Source organism: Psittacula echo, assembly GCF_963264785.1.
Source record: "Psittacula echo genome assembly, chromosome: Z".
Lineage (NCBI taxonomy): Eukaryota > Metazoa > Chordata > Aves > Psittaciformes > Psittacidae > Psittacula > Psittacula echo.
The window spans coordinates 13,739,560-13,756,699 of NC_137742.1; the positions used below are offsets into that span (position 1 = coordinate 13,739,560).

Sequence of the window (17,140 nt, forward strand, 5' to 3'; positions counted from 1 at the left end):
TATGTGTGTGATACAGACTATTAATTCAGAATTCATACTTCATCATGCCTCAGGATTTATTAGTTGTTTGGATAATAAGAGGTTGCCTGCTCTCACCTGAGAGTGTTGACCCAGTATTCATCAGGGAAAGCCTTGGCTGTAGTAGTCGCATTATTTACAGTGAGATTCTGTTGTCACAAGTGGCTCTGTCTGTATTGAGTACTAAATCTTGGCTTCTTCTTTCTTAGTTACACAGATAATTTATTCTTTTGCTGCCTTGGCCTCTTCAATTTTTCAGATGCTCTATAAGATGGACCAAGAGGATAGACTGCAGTCTTTCATCTCAAATCCCTAGTCAGTAAATCACTATTACATAGCTAAACATGTATTCATGTGTGCTAAATACATTAACAGAAGAGGGAATTGAGATGGAAACCCAAGTAGGCCATGTTCTGAGTCTTCTACATGCACTTTATGGATGATACAAATTCATTGTAGTGTGGTTAATTTGCCTTGTTTTGCTGGGTTCCTTTTTCAATGCCAAATGGAAGAAATAATGAAGACACTTGAGAGACATCTCTACAAGGGAGACTGAGTAATATAAGAAAATTAGGTTTTAAGAAGCACAACTGCTCAATCTTAGATTTACCTCTGCCAACATATAGTCTGACACAGTGTTTGCGTTATTCTTTTATATGAAGCTAGACATCAAGATTATTCTGTTACCTGCCTGAACAACAGTGTGCCATAAATGCATTCTGCTTGATGTAGCTTTTTATTTCTTTTTCCTCTATCCTTACTTTCATGTGTTGTGATAGGAACAAGATAGATAATTCAAAATTTTGCCTTTGTCATGGAAGAGTTTATTCCTGTGCTTTGGCATGACTGAATGCTTAGTTTGGTTTGTTTTTACTAATTTAGGACACAGTGCTTTACATCTTGCAGCGAAGAACAGCCACCCTGATTGCATTAAGAGGTTACTTCAGGTAAAGTATATTATTAACTTAATTTTAATTTTTGAAGTTTTCCTTTTGTTCTTCTAGATTGGCTCTACTAGATATTGGCACATTTCCTCCTAATAATCTGCATCACACTCGCACACTTTTGCCCTGTATCCTTGCAATCAAGAGCTGTGCTCAAGTTTAAAGACCTTTTAGGCACTGAGAATGGATGATAGAAAACCGTGTGGTATCTTCCCTGAATGTTCCACAAATACGGTGTTCCATGTGCAGCTGATGTGACATAGCAAAGTTGGGCTTCAAGGAGGTTGCAACTTTTTAACTTCCTGTGTTTTGTCTGTGTGGCTGGATGGCTTTCAAGTAGATGGGTTAAGAGATATAGAGGAAAAGGATTTTTTACTTCTAGGGGGATTGTGATATTGTTCCACTGGAATGCTTTCTGTCTGTTGTTGACCACAGAAATGTCTGTTAACTTTGAAGTCAAAAGGGAAAGAAGCAAAACCAGTTTAGATGTGAAAATAAGGAAATACTCAAATCCTCAGTGGAATGAGGCAAAGGACAATGAGGGGTTTAGGGAGGGAGCAAAAAGAATGGAGAAAGAAAATACAGAAATTAAGATGATGAGAAGACTCTTATGGTATTGAGGCTGAAAACAACATGTGTTAGTAAGCAAGAAGAGACATGGTCCATCTTGGCTCCATTTCAGAAGGCCAGATGAGTTTTGATGGAGATGTGATCAGAGGAATGGGACAGCTTTTTAGGAGTTTGGAGTTATCGGTAATACTGTGGCAAACCCACTTGAGAGCAGCAGTAAAGAAAGAGAATGGATCTTGTATCCGAACCTCTAAATTGCTTTTCCCTGGTTACCTTGGGGCTCTCCAATTGTCCTGTGACTGACCCCTGTCTATGTCTCTGACAATACTATCCAGTTACACTGATTCACCTCCATACTCGTTGCAAGCTGTACCTCCTGTTCTTCCACACCTGGAAAGGGTCATCAGTTCTTCTCCAACCTAAACGATTCTATGATCATTAACCACTGAGGCTTCCTGATTCAGGATTTCACTGTGAACACTTAGTACTTCTAACACAAATCCATTTACAGCATAAACAGTGACATCAAGCTGTCACTGATGGTATCGCATGCAGCAGCATCAACTTGGCAATTAAATGTGTTTAATACCAAATATCTGCTGACTATTCACTTACTAGCTACAACCACGGAGTACTTTTGTTGATATTTTCCTGATTTTATTACACTATGCAAATTTCTAAATATGTTTGTAAGTGCAAACCCACTGATAATACTCTACAATAATTCACGCTCTTCAGATTACTTTGTTTCTGTGGACCAGCTTCTGGTGATATAAACTGTACCTGTGAGGAGTGCCTAATCTTGTCATGATGGAGGTGAATTAAAACAGGCTAAATAATTATTTTAGACAGGCAGAGTCTTTACCTTTTTGTTACAGAATATGGTAGTCTATGTGAACATGTTTTCAAACTGTTAGAGGCAGTGCTACATTTGAAAGGCAAAAGATTAATGTTTGTTTGGAAGCCCGTTATTTCAGGGTCATATCTTCTCATGTCCAAAGGAGAGCAATGAATCCAGGTGTAGAATGTTCTAGAGCACAAATCTGATGAGAAATGGCTGAATTGTTTGGTCTGGAGAAGAGAAGGCTCAGGGGGGACCTTATCGCTCTTTACAGCTACCTGAGAGGTGGTTGTAGTGAGGTGGGGATCAGTCTCTTCTCCAAGTAACAAGTGACAGGACAAGAGATAGCCTCAAGCTGCGCCGGGAGAGGTTTAGACTGGATATTAGGGCAAATTTCTTCACAGAGAGGGTACTCAGGCATTGGAACAGGCTTCCCAGGGCAGTGGTGGAATCACCGTCCCTGGAGGTATTTAAAATATGTGTGGATGTGGCACTTAGTGACATGGTTTAGTGGTGGACTTGACAGTGTTGGGTTAATAGTTGAACTTGATGATCTTCAAGGTCTTTTCAAACCTAAACTATTCACAGTATCACAGTATCACAGTATGTTAGAGATTGGAAGGGACCTCAAAAGATCATCTAGTCCAATCCCCCTGCCAGAGCAGGAACACCTAGATAAGATTACACAGGAATGTGTCCAGGCGGGTTTTGAATGTCTCCAGAGAAGGAGACTCCACAACCTCCCTGGGCAGCCTGTTCCAGTGTTCTGTCACCCTCACTGAGAAGAAGTTTCTTCTCAAGTTTAAGTGGAACCTCTTGTGTTCCAGTTTATACCCATTACCCCTTGTCCTATCATTGTTTGCCATTGAGAAGAGCCTGGCTCCATCCTCATGACACTCCCCCTTTATATATTTATATACACTAATAAGGTCCCCCCGCAGTCTCCTCTTCTCCAAACTATAGAGACCCAGCTCCCTCAGCCTTTCCTCATAAGGGAGATGCTCCACTCCCTTAATCATCTTAGTTGCCCTGCGCTGGACTCTCTCCAGCAGGTCCCTGTCCTTCTTGAACTGAGGGGCCCAGAACTGGACACAATATTCCAGATGTGGTCTCACCAAGGCCGAGTAGAGGGGAAGGAGGACCTCTCTCGACCTACTGACCACCCCCCTTCTAATACACCCCAGGATGCCATTGGCCTTCTTGGCCACAAGGGCACAGTGTTGGCTCATGGTCATCCTGCTGTCCACTAGGACCCCCAGGTCCCTCTCCCCTACACTACTCTCTAACAGGTCGTTCCCCAACCTATATTGGAACCTGGGGTTGTTCCTGCCCAGATGCAGGACTCTACACTTTCCCTTGTTATATTTCATCAAGTTTCTCCCTGCCCAACTCTCCAGCCTGTCCAGGTCTCGCTGGATGGCAGCACAGCCTTCTGGCGTGTCAGCCACTCCTCCCAGCTTAGTGTCATCAGCAAACTTGCTGACAGTACACTCAATTCCCTCATCTAAATCATTGATGAATATATTAAATAATACTGGTCCCAATACTGACCCTTGAGGCACTCCACTAGATACAGGCCTCCAACTAGACTCCGCCCCATAGACTACAACTCTCTGGCTTCTCTCCTTCAGCCAGTTCGCAGTCCATCTCACTACCTGATCATCCAGGCCACACTTCCTCAATTTAGCTATGAGGATGCTGTGGGAGACTGTGTCAAATGCTTTGCTGAAGTCAAGGTAGACCACATCCACTGCTCTGCCATCATCCATCCACAATGTTATTTCCTCATAAAAGGCTAGGAGGTTGGTCAAGCATGACTTCCCCTTGGTAAAGCCATGTTGACTGCCCCTCATAACCCTCTTATCCTTGACATGCCTTAAGATGGCATCAAGGATAAGGTGTTCCATCACTTTCCCAGGGATGGAGGTGAGGCTGACCGGTCTATAGTTACCTGGGTCCTCCTTCTTGCCCTTTTTGAAGACTGGAGTGACATTTGCTTTCCTCCAGTCCTCAGGCACCTCTCCCGTTTCCCAAGACTTGGTAAAGATGATGGCGAGTGGTCTAGCAATGACTTCCGCCAGTTCCCTCAGCACCCGTGGGTGCATCCCATCTGGACCCATGGATTTATGGACGTCCAGATTGCTCAACTGGTCCCTAACCCATTCCTCATGGACTAAGGCAAACTGCTCCAGTGACCTGACTTCATCTGAGGTCTCAGGAGTACAGGGCTCATCAGGACTGCCTCCGGCAGAGTAGACTGAGACAAAGAAGGCATTCAATAACTCTGCCATCTCTGTATCTTCTGTCACCAGGGCACCCATCCCATTCACCAGTGGGCCAACCTTGCCTCTGGTGTTAGTTTTATCAGCTATGTATTTGAAAAAGCTCTTTCTGTTGTCCTTGACCCCTCTGGCCAGATTTAATTCTAAGGAGGCCTTAGCCATCCTAGCTGCCTTCCTACATCCTCTAGCAGCAGCCTTATATTCCTCCCGAGTGGCCAGCCCCTCCTTCCATGACCTATAAACTCTGCTCTTCCACTTGAGCATACCCAGCAGTTCCTTATTCAGCCACGCAGGTCTCCTGGCCCTCTTCCTTGACTTCCTACGTGTCGGGATGCTCAGCTCTTGAGCTTGGAACAAGCAATCCTTGAATGCCAACCAACTATCTTGGGCCCCTTTACCTTCAAGCAGCCTTGCCCATGGGACTTCCCCTAGCAATTGCTTGAAAAGGCCAAAGTTTGCCCTGCTGAAGTCCAGGGTTGCAATTCTACTTGCTATTGTACTGGTCCTACCACTCAAGATCCTGAATTCCACCATCTCGTGGTCGCTGCAACCAAGGCAGCCCTCAACCCTTACTGCTTCGACCAGACCCTCCTTGTTAGTGAGGATGAGATCCAGCAGCGCTCCTCTCCTGGTTGGCTGATCCACCATTTGCATGAGGAAGTTATCATCCATACACTGGAGGAACCTCCTGGACTGTGGCTGGGTTGCTGAGTAGTCCTTCCAGCAAACATCAGGGAAATTAAAATCCCCCACGACGACCACGTCCTGTGACTGTGAGGCTGCTCTCAGCTGCTTGTAGAAGGCCTCGTCAACTTCCTCACCCTGATCTGGTGGCCTGTAACAGACACCCACAACAGTATCACCCCTGCCAGCCTGCCCCTTAATTCTCACCCACAGACTCTCAACTCGCTCATCCCCTGTTCCTGGACAGAGCTCAGTACATTGCAGCTGCTCTCGCACATAAAGAGCAACCCCACCACCCCGCCTGGCTGGCCTGTCTTTCCTGAAAACGACATAGCCCTCCATGAGTATATTCCAGTCATGCGAGCTGTCCCACCACGTCTCTGCAGTTCTCTGATTCTTTTTCTTTGATGTAAACTAAAACTGAAATCTTCTGTACCAAAACAAATCTGAATAAAGTTTTGAAATTAGACTTTTTTAAAAACTATTTATTGCTTTGAAGTCTATATTGATCAGTAGTACCTGGTGGCTTGTAACACCACAAAATGTAACTGGATTGTTGATGGTTTAGTTTTACAAATGCAAATGAAGCCTTATTGCCTTCAACAGAAATAATGCAAAACTAAATGCTTTCAGTATAAGCTGGTACCAAGAAAGGAAAGACCAGATTGGTAGAGAGAAAAGCTGTACCTTTCTTCAATATTCTTTTCTGGAGTAGCCAATAAAACTTTTCTCAGAGATGTTCTGCACTCTGTCCTTAGCATCAACATTTTTTATTTTCTTGGTGTTTCTCTAATTGCCTTTTTTTTTTTTTTACTTCTCCTTATTGAACTGTTCAGAGTAAATGTCCGGCAGACAGCACTGACAATTCTGGGAAAACAGCTTTACATTATGCAGGTAACTTCTTTGTTGAAAGCTTGTATTATTTATTTTGTCATGCTTTATATTCCTAGCTCTTCAGCCTGCTGAAGCATTTTAGATTCTAGTTACCTAAATATAGTGACTCCATCTGACTGTTTACAAATTTCAAGGTTGTTTTTCTTACGAACATTGCAGATACTGAATTTAAGTTAATTACAGTTATCAAGCTTAACATGCACACTTGCAAGTGCATAGCCACTGGAATACTTAAAATTAGATTGATTTTTATTTCAGTTTTCAGAGGTTATATCTTCTCATGCTAATTTGGGCCATGAGTGTTGGTTATATTTCTGCATACAACTTGCTGTTCATCCTTTCAGCCTTTTCCTCCTTTCATGCTTGTCATCTTTATTCTTTTTAGCTTCATGTGGTTGTCTCCAGGCAGTTCAACTTCTGTGTGAACAGAAATGTCCAATTAACATCAAAGATTTGGTATGTACCTCTTGTCCCATTGTGTCCTTCAGATACTTAAGAACTTTTACCACCCTCCACTCCAGTTAATCTCAGATGCAGCAGTTCAGAGCAATACTATGCTTATAATTCTTCTTGGATTTCTCTTGTGGAGGAAGTTCCTTCTGCTGTTTGCCATAGCAGAGGTGAGATTGTCTTCCCCATCCCTCTGGGAGTCGGGGGGAAGAATGAGGGGAGTGAGTGAGTGGCTGCATGGTTCTGAGTTACCGTCTGGGTTTAAACCATGACAGCCTCTAAAGGTGTCTTCCAACTAAGTTATTCTGTGTATGAAATTAAGTACTTTGTCTTGTACTTAGTTAAAATGACCATTTTTGTTGTGATGCTACTTAAAGTTCCAAAATCATGTCATAGCATTAAGCAAACAGCAGAAAGCATTTCTACTCTACTCCTAATGCTTTGCATCCCCAGTGGTCAAGAAAGGAATTAAAGTAAACCCAGCTACATTTATGATACATCAGAAAAAGGTACTGATAGCATCTTGTTTTTGTTGTACAGAAGTGAAGCTCATGACTGACCTTGAAATCTCAGAGTGATATTTGTAAGTGGATGGATTATTGTTCATAGTTTCTTTAAATGCTTTCCTAGGATGGGAACATACCTCTGCTGCTTGCAGTACAAAATGGTCATACAGAAGTCTGCAAACACCTTCTGGATCATGGTGCAGACATCAACACCAGGGATAAAAATGGAAGGTACAGCAGGTTCACATGTTAATTCTTCCTCAAGACTGACTGTCAAATGAAGCTTTCTTCTTAAATCCTTCCCAAAGTAGTTGTTTAGTGAATATATATATAGTGAAATGTATGTACACCAAAATAGTGAAATATATAGTCACCGAAATAGTGAAATAATGCCTTCTGCACTATAGAGCATATCCTGATTGTTGAGAAAGCTTACAGAATTCTGCCTAAAGGAAAAGGTGAAACTATGCAACTGTAAAACTAATGTGCTTGTAAGATTCCCTCAGGCTACCATAGCAGTAAATCCCGTTTGTAAGTAATTCCTACAAGAATCTGATTCACAGCACTTACCCACACATCACTTTGTACATGTCCCAGTGTCCTGGTTTAGCAGTAGCAGTCATTTTTTCTACTGGTGCAGTGCTGTGTTTTGACTTTCGACCTGGGAATAATACTGATAAAGCCGATGTTTTCAGTTGTGGGTCAGAATGTTTACCCTGACCAAGGACTTTGTGAGTCTCATGCTCTGCCAGGGAGGAGGAGAAGCCAGGAGGAAGCAGGGACAGGACACCTGACCCAAACTAGCCAAAGAGGTATTCCATACCATAGCACGTCATGCCCAGGATGTAGAATGGAGAGCCCCCGGAAGGGCTGGATCATGGCAGGGTGGGGGTGAGGTACCGGTTGGTGAGCGGTTGTATTCTCTTGCTTGTTATTTCCTTTATCATTATTACTATTAGTGGTAGCAGTAGTGATTTGTGTTATACCTTAGTTATTAAACTGTTCTTATCTCAACCCGTGGGAGCTGCATTCTTTTGATTCTCCTCCCCGTCCCTCCAGGAGCGGAGGGAAGAAAGGTGGGGGGGGGAAGTGGACTTCGTGGTTCTGATTTACGGCCTGGGCTTAAACCACGACACCCAGTTTTAAATGCTGCTCTCTTCTTGTCATGACTTAGTTTCTGCAACTTAAATCCTAAAACTGTTGCTTGGCACAACATCTGTGGAGGATTCTTTTTTCCACCGTAATGCTGCCACAGCAGCGAAAGAAAAACACAGCAAAGCTATGTAGCAGAGATACTGTTGTCTTAAAAGGTGCCATTTAGAGATTTGCTGCATTAATAGATAGTGTGTGTGTGTCAGAAAACATTTGAAAAAGCAACATCCTTGTAGTGAAAAATGCTTTTGTTTTGATGATACTGATGAAGATTTAAAAATTATGGACTATTTTATAACCAGTTGGTTAAACTGTGAAGGTAAAGCAGGATGCTGAAAATACGTGGCACTTAGACCTGATAGGAATCTTGATTATTGTATGTGACACAATGCTCATAACTGTTCTTTGGCAGCACCTGGGAGGATAAGGCTGGGCCCTAACTTGTGTTTTATCAGTCCAAACTTTATTAGTGCGCTCTTTGTTTTCAGTTGTCTAAAGAAAACCCCTTTGTCATCTGTGCTTTGAACCTGAGGTGCTGCCCACTCTGGGACCTCTGCCTTCCCCTCACTGTCTTACTGTTTAATCAACAGACAGTGTTAAGAGTTTCTAGTTTAATAGATGAAGGTGTTTCTGTCATAGGTAGGACAGACTTGTGTTTTTGTATTTTCTCTTTTAAGAAAGTACTGTGTGTAGAAGCAAGAAAACAATATAACATGAAATACACCATTTTACTTCTTGCTTTCCTTCTGATAAAGAGAGTGACTACTCTTGTATCTCATGTTCACAAAAATGGTTAAGTTTTTACTGAAAAAGGGAGAAACCTTATTGGGAAAGGAAGGGGATAATCTTTGAAAATGGCATCTCAGATTTCATATCTTGTGCAGACTAAGCCAGTTATTTTGGTAATCTAAAATCATCCCTGTGACTCCGGAAGTATTAGCCAATTTGCCAGTCAGCACTACATTTTAGCACAGTGCTGCAACAGCCATTGCTTCTCCAGGGCTCACCCACTATGAGGAGTATGTTTAATTCATCAGTCAAATAATTGTCTCTTAATATCTAGTAAATATTATCACTGTAGAAACTTTTCAGTTTCATGTCTTCACTGTTGAATGTGTTTGCCAGTGAACTTGGCCAGCCTATTAAGGCATGCTTTCATATTGAGAAGCAAGAGTTATGCCCAAGCAGGAAAGCAGTATTAGGTTGTGCTTGAAAGATGTCTTTCTGTGTGTAGTTATTCTGTACATCTCTTGTAACCCATTCAAGTGATTGAGATACAGCCTGTTAGTAAAACACTCCTTCTGTACGCTACCCTTACTGTAGGATCTGGCATTGTCTAGCTATCCTGTTGGAGAGGGGATCTACTGGTGCTCTAATCGGCCTTTCTTTGAACTCTGGTTAGATCAGGGTTTGAGGGTTTTTTCTGCTTTTTGGTTGAAATCTATTTGTTTTGTCTTAAAAGCAACATGTGAAAGACAGCAGGAACGTAATAAATGCTTTCATGTGCCACCATTTGCAGAGCAGTAATTGGAGTGTGTCAGTGAGATTTGATAGTCTGACTTTATTCTGCAGCCATTTCTATGTACGAGTGTCCTCTTAGCCTCAGGAACTCATTTTCAGACATGTTTGGAGACCTGTACAAAGCATGCCAGGTCTTTGCAGAAGGTCCTGCTGGGGAGTGTGGGAAAGAGGAGGGACAGGTAGGCAGGTGTTTGTAAGGAGAAACAACAGTTACATATATGCGTTAATACACTTTGATAAAATCTTGGGCCTTATTGCACAATAACTGTTACCCTTCTTTTCCTGAAAAAACAATGGGCTGCTGCTTAAAGAGTACACTCTTGACGCTTACTCTGTGTTTCTGTTTTGTCTGTTTTATCCAGAACTGCTTTAATGATGGCTTGTGAAGCTGGTAGCCTTAACATGGTGGAAACCTTGCTTAAGAAAGGTGCAGATGTCAGTTTAGTAGATGTCTTTGGACACAATGCCCTGCATTACTCCAAGCTGTCTGAGAATACAGGGATACAGAATCTCCTGTCATCAAAGTTATCTCAGGATGTGGGTATGTAAGAACTGCAGACCTGCAGTTTGTCACTTCTTGAACTGTCTGCGTATGTGTTCACCAATGCACAAATTTACTTCATAAGGTAGCTTGAAAAGTTTCAGAGACCATCTTCAAAGATGATCTGAGGCTTCCCAAAAGCAGGAAAATGTGTTTTTTGCCATAGATTGTAATATTTAGCATGGGATAAAGCACTAAGCAGGGCTGAAAAGGTGTTTTGGAGAAAGAAAAGGTAAGCTGATGTAGCAGCATTAAAAAGTCTTGCATACAATTTGGAATAGATCCTTTTTTATTATGTGAAAGAGTAACAAGAGCTCCTCAGTAGAGGGGTTGGAGAAGGAATTAATGCAAACAGAGGGTTTTATGATCAAATTGATGGATCTCTGAAGTAGGAAGCTAATGTTCAGGAATGGTGCAAGACTATAGGAACATAAGAATTGTCACAATCCTTCAAACCTTATCTCAGCATGAAACCCCAAAAAACAGTATAGAAACTACATGGTTCAAATGGAATTTGGAAATTAAAAGTATATTTCTCAGATTTCAGACAGGAGTTCAGAAACCAAACAAAATATTTATGGTGTTCGAAGTAGAGCTGAGAAATGGGTTAGGAAATGACAAATAACTTTTTCTTTGAAGCTGTTCTTAATGCCACTTCTTTTCTGCTTCACAGATACAAAGTCACCAACAAGAGCAAAACAGGTATTTGTCCTCTTGGTTTTAGAAATACAAAATATTGCCTTGTAATTTAAGAAAAAACAGTAATTGACTAGAAGTAGTCAATTACTAGTAGTAAGTGTTTCTAGTAGTAAGTGTAAGTAGTAAGTCACTGTGAAGTGTGCTGTCATTGATGGCTTTTTAATATGGAAGATTTTTGTTGCTTGTTTAATGTTTCAGAAACATCACTTTTAGATTTAGCTTTTATCTGTAACAGCAGCCAGCACCATCAGTGAGACAAGGAAGGGAGGGCATTGTGTATGTGCATATGCATGACAGCAAGATATGCCACTTTTCTCATGTGTAGTGTGGGAGTTTAGCTTTTGGGCTCCCAATCTGTTTAAACTTTAGAGAAGATGATCTAGAAAAGTTTCCTATTTCTAAAACATGCAATTGGAGGGTTATCCCTGGTTACATCTTACTGGAGAACCGTACCTGTGAGAATTCTAGAAGACTTAGGCAATTAAATTAAGTTCTTTAATTTTCTATTTAGTATCATATCTTGGAGTGCAAGTAGACCTGCTGGTGGCTGGAAAGTGGATAAGGGTGCATTGCATTGGTTCATTCTTTCTCTGAGTGGAGACATGGGTTTTTCAGGGAGCTCAGGCAGAAGCTGGTGGAGAGGAAAGATAGTAGCTGTTAAGAATTGCATGACTGGACTATGTATGAATGGAAGTCTTTAAGATCACTAGTGCTAAGCCTATTGCCAGCTGCTGCTTTTTCACTAAATCTTGTTTGTTTTCACTGAAGCATGGATTACAAGGGCTCAGGTTCTTATTGTCAGGCATGTTTAATACCTTTGTGTTAATAGATGTGGTCTTTACATAGAAAAAAAATGAGGCATTGCATGAGCTGCAAGAGTTGATATTAATGTGGGATTTTTTTTTTTTTTACTTTTTATTTTACAAACAAAACAACTTGCTGGGACTTTACTAACCAAACTAACAAACCTACCTTTTCTGGCTGGTGAAACTTTCAGCATGATCAAGGCTCTAAATTAAATTCAGAAAGAAGTGGAACTCCAAAAAAACGCAAAGCCCCACCTCCTCCTATCAGTCCTGTTCAGGTAAAGAAAAGACCAATCTTGAGACGCTTTTAAGGGATAAAAAGGGGTTTGAACATGGTGTGAATGATGTGGGCTGGACTTGCTCTGTCACTGTTATTTTATGTGTTTGTCTTGCCAAGAGTTCTTTTCCTGAAATTAGGATGACACCATGAAAACGCATGACACATGTGACACATGGCACATGTTGGTTAGGTTAACTAAGTAAAATTGCTTGAAATGCAGCATGGTCTAAGATACAACTGTACAAATTTTATTGTACAATTGTTTCTTCCATCTAAGTATAAAACATGCTTAAAATATATAGTATAAAAAATGCAGTTTAATAGTTTAATAGTTATATACCTGTGTAGCAGCTATACTGTATATGTAATACTGACTCAGGAAAACACTGAAAAATTTGATCTGCTTTTTGAAACTGACTTAGGTTAGTGCAGGGAAAAGTACTCTTTAATGTGTGTGTATGTATGGGCACGTTACAGAGGTAGTTACATGTACATGTATGTATACATATTTATTTATATAAAATATTTTGCAGCTTAGTGATTTGGCCTCTCCACACTCGTCAACATCAACTCCCATGACTGGAAAAGGGCAGGCTTTCTTTGCTGATCAAGTGTGCAAGGTATCAGTTTTCTGTTCTTATGAAGCTTAGGGAAAGAAAGTATAGTATCTTAATAATCCATTTTACTTAATAACCTATTTTGCTGCACAGTCTCCTGTGAATTAATTAGCTGAGTTTTAGGAACAAAAAGGAATCCAAAACTACTTCAATGTCATTTATAAAGCAAGTGAGGATTACTGTAATGTTTACTGAGTAAGTTAGGAATATCGTTATGAAAATAAGTATTAATGCTGTGAGAGCTCATAAGGTAACATCAGCGAAGTGCACAGCATTGTGCACTGCAAAAAGTAGAGACCCTTTCACTAAAAGATATCAGGGAAGTGGTTGGTTGTGTTCTGTCTGATCTTCACCTTATGGTAGTGAAGTGTTTGTTTTCTTTTAATACATGACAATGTACTGCCATTATTTACCACAGAGGCTGCATCTTTCCAAAGTATCTATGAGATAGTTGCCCATATTTCGGTAATATTTAATGAGAATTGGGCAATGGAACTTGAATGGCTTTAGCAGATCTTGAAATATTGGCCACCTGCTACAATTAAACAAGGCCCTAGAAGTAAGAGAAATCCACTTTGGCAGTCTTTATCCATCAAGATGTATACTGTTTATACTTTTCTTTGGTGAACTGTCCGACTTTATGTCTGCTTTTTGTGAAAGCATTTTCTTTCGGTGTCTCAACAGGAAGAATTCAGCTCCTTGAATCGAGATAATAAAGACAGATTGAGTGACAGCACAACAGGTATACAATAACACTTCATCCTTATTTTCATATTTGGTGAGGTGGTTTAGATGGTGTGAAATGTTGCAATCTGGTCAGAATTCCCTGTGCCCTTCCACTTAGAAGCAGAAACACAAGAAGTATTCAGAGTAATGTTTTGTAATTTCACTGCTAGCTGCCCTCCAAAACCTCCTGCTTCTGTTGAGTGATCTAACATGTTTTTGGGGAGAGTTTCTAGGAACAGTTTGCTTGTTCAGTTTGCTGCACTCAGTCATCATGGGAACACACTGTTCAATTTGAAAGGTTAGAATAACCAGCTGCTATTCCAGCTTTTTTAAAAGTTCTTTAATCTTTTGTTTTTATTCTCCAAAGGTGCTGATAGTTTACTGGATGTGAGTTCTGAAGCTGACCAGCAAGATCTACTTCTGTTGATGCAAGCAAAAATTGCGTCTTTGACATTGCACAATAAGGAGCTGCAGGACAAATTACAGGTGGCTTATTTTTGTGCTGTTCTAGTGCTCTCTTTAATCTGCTAGCAGAACAAAGGGCTGCTTACCATTTTTAAAGAGATGTACTGTGAAGATAATTTAACGAGCTTGTTGATGGTAAGATCATGGAAACGCTCTGCCCCGAGGGATTAAGTCAGTGTTTTGATCATCTCACTTTTCCCATAAATTACTGAATAACTTTGTTTATTATGATAACCACATTCTAAAAGATGTTGTTAACAGTTGTGTTAGCAGAGTTTTAATTTGCATAGTTTTGATTATTAGCTTATGGAGATCAGCCCAGACTTTCAGAGGAGCTTGGCACTTGCTGCCTCTTCTTGCTGTAGATGACTAAATGGGAGCAGCTGGGCTTTGAATTTTTCTAAAACTTTCTTCCATGGTGCTTTAATTGTCTGTCTCTGAAGGATGTGGCAACATTTCCTTGCTTACTCTGTTCTAAAAAATATAATCATGTACTTGCTTTCAGTGTACCATTCTTTGGGTTTCTTTTTTACATAGGAAAGAACACCTAAAGAAGTGGATTCAACTATAGAATCTTACCATCCAGCCCAAACAGAGTTCGAACAAACAGCAGTTCGACAAAATGAGTTCTCTGTTCAGGAGCTTAAGTCTACATTAAATGCCACCCAAACTCAAGAAAAGTTGACAAGCCCCAGTGAGGGAAAAACTAAGTACCTCCAGGAAGACTTAAAGGATGTGCAGAGGAAATTAGAAAATTCTGAAGACAAAAGAAAGCAGATTGAAGCTCAGGTCCCACCTAGAGTCCCAGAAACAGATCATTTAAATAGCACAAACATTTCAGAAAATGGTTCTGATCTTAATCTGAAGTTCCAAGGAACTCAAAACAGGTATGAGGAAGCTGTGAAAGAGGGTTTGAATGTACGAAGACAAATGAAGCTGGGTCTTGTTTCCTTTGAAAGTGAAGAAACCAGTTCTGATATGAGTAGGTTAAAGGTTACATGTGAAGAAGTTGAAATGCTTAAGCAAGAATTGAAGAGAGCATTGGAGGAAGGTGAAAGACAAAAAGAGAAAGTGAGAGAGCTACAGAAAAAGTTTGAAGAAAGAGAGCAGAATGTGGGAAACAAATTGTCTGTGGAAGAATGTGAGGAAATGAAGATGTCTTATTGTTCAGTTATTGATAACATTAATCAGGAGAAAGCATTGTTGATTGAGAGGTACAAAGAAGGGCAAGAGGAAATTAAAAGGCTACAGGAGAAGCTGAAGAATCAGACACAGTTGGAATCTAATGCTGAAGCGGGAGAAATGAAGGATGTGATGCACAGAATGATAGATGAGCTCAATAGACAACTTAGTGAATTATCTCAGTTGTACAAAGAAGCACAAACAGAGCTTGAAGGCTATAGGAAGAGAAAAACTCCAGATGATATATCTTTGGACTACATTCCTAGAGAAGAACATGAGAAACTGATGCAAGTAACAAGTTCTCTGAAATACAAAGCAGAGAATGAGTTATCAGAAATGAAATCCCAGTACACAAAAGCATTAGATGAAGCAGAAGAACTAAAGCAACTGTTAGATGCTCAGAAACAAAACTCTTTGCCCATTACTGAGCACCAGCAGGTGATGAATGCACTCGGAAACACTCTGAAGGAAATGGAGGAAGAAATAAATGAGCTCAAAGGGCTGCTTACCAACAAGGAAAGTGAAGTAAGAAACTTACAGAAGGAATTACTGGAAGAAAAGGCTGCAATTAATGAAGCGATGGTACCCAAGGCTACATATGAAAAGCTGCAGTCATCACTAGAGCGTGAGGTTAGTGTTTTGTCGTCCAAACTGAAGGATGTAATCCATGAGAAGGAAAAAGTGTACTTAGATGCCATGCAACTAAGAAATGAAGTTTCGCACCTGAAAGAAGAGAAGGAAGGTATGCATACTCTGCTTGAAGCAAAAGATCGGGAGGTGGCTGATCTACAGCAAAGGTACTATCAAGCTCAAGAAGATCTTCTTCAAATGAAAAGATGTTCTGAAAGCTCATCAAAACTAGAAGAGGATAAAGATAAAAAGGTTAGTGAATCACTGCACTGTGGGTAGTTACTTGAGTTCAGACTTCAAAACTTGTTGGATGGTGCATGGGTAGCCTAATAGACAATGCTCTGTCAAAAGTCATAGAGTGGAGTAACTTTTGAGTGCATTTGCCATCTAAAAATTCAGATTTCAAAGTCAAAGAAGTTTTCAATATGTTTGAATCTACAGTTGGCTTCTCTCCCTTGTGGAGATATGAATGGTGTTTCAGTTTATCTATTTGAAGTTCTGCTTAGGTTGGGTTCACACTATTCAGGCAGCTGAAGTCAAAGAAGTGGGATTTACAGCAGGAAGAGATTCCAAAGGAGACAAGAGAACAAAAGATGAGAAAGGAACAAAAATTCACTATTCTGATTCTACTAAATCATCTCAGCCTTAGCATTACTTCACTATTTTTCTTCTGCAGCTACCATATATCTCTTACTACAAATTTCTTTATAAAAAGCTATGTATTTTGCTAGTTGTGAATAGCTGGTCTATTTTTGGTAGGTTTCTGTCCTATGGTCAGCAGCAGTATTTGTAAAGGTGGTAAATGCAGTCCATGTTTGTAAATATTCCTGGCTTTCAGAGCAAGAAATGCATTTTCATAGAATCACAGAATGGTTTGTGTTAGAAGGGACTTTAAGATCATCTTGTTCCAGACCCCAGCCATGGGCAGGGATGCCTCACACTAGATCGTGTTGCCTGAGGCTCTGTCCAACCTGACCTTGAACACCACCAGGCACGGAGCATTCACAACTTCCCTGGGCAACCCATTCCAGTGCCTCACCACCCTCACAGTAAAGAACTTCTTCATTATATCTAACCTGAACTTCCCCTGTTTAAGTTTTAACCTGTTACCCCTTGACCTATCACTATAGTCCCTGATGAAGAGTCCCTCTCCAGCACCCTTGTAGGCCCCCTTCAGATACTGGAAGGCTGCTCTGAGGTCTCCACGCAGCCTTCTCTTCTCCAGGCTGAACAGCCCCAACTTTCTCAGCCCGTCTGGGCTAGCGGGTAGGTTAGAGAAGCATTGTAACCTTTTGCTTACATGATGTCTCTGTCCATCAAGCTTACTTACAT

The 17,140-nt window shown here is 40.8% G+C and overlaps 1 protein-coding gene across 1 annotated transcript in view; it reads left to right on the forward strand.

Annotated features, from left to right (window-relative positions):
• The window catches only part of RAI14 (retinoic acid induced 14), a 93,818-nt gene that overhangs the window by 72,713 nt on the left and 3,965 nt on the right, over positions 1-17,140 (forward strand). The window contains exons 5-15 of the mRNA XM_080636764.1: positions 901-965; positions 6,176-6,233; positions 6,619-6,689; positions 7,314-7,420; positions 10,225-10,403; positions 11,077-11,105; positions 12,100-12,186; positions 12,722-12,808; positions 13,490-13,547; positions 13,899-14,017; positions 14,534-16,060. Of these exons, the coding sequence (XP_080492890.1) occupies positions 901-965; positions 6,176-6,233; positions 6,619-6,689; positions 7,314-7,420; positions 10,225-10,403; positions 11,077-11,105; positions 12,100-12,186; positions 12,722-12,808; positions 13,490-13,547; positions 13,899-14,017; positions 14,534-16,060 (2,387 nt within the window). The remainder of the gene's footprint in view (positions 1-900; positions 966-6,175; positions 6,234-6,618; positions 6,690-7,313; positions 7,421-10,224; positions 10,404-11,076; positions 11,106-12,099; positions 12,187-12,721; positions 12,809-13,489; positions 13,548-13,898; positions 14,018-14,533; positions 16,061-17,140) is intronic.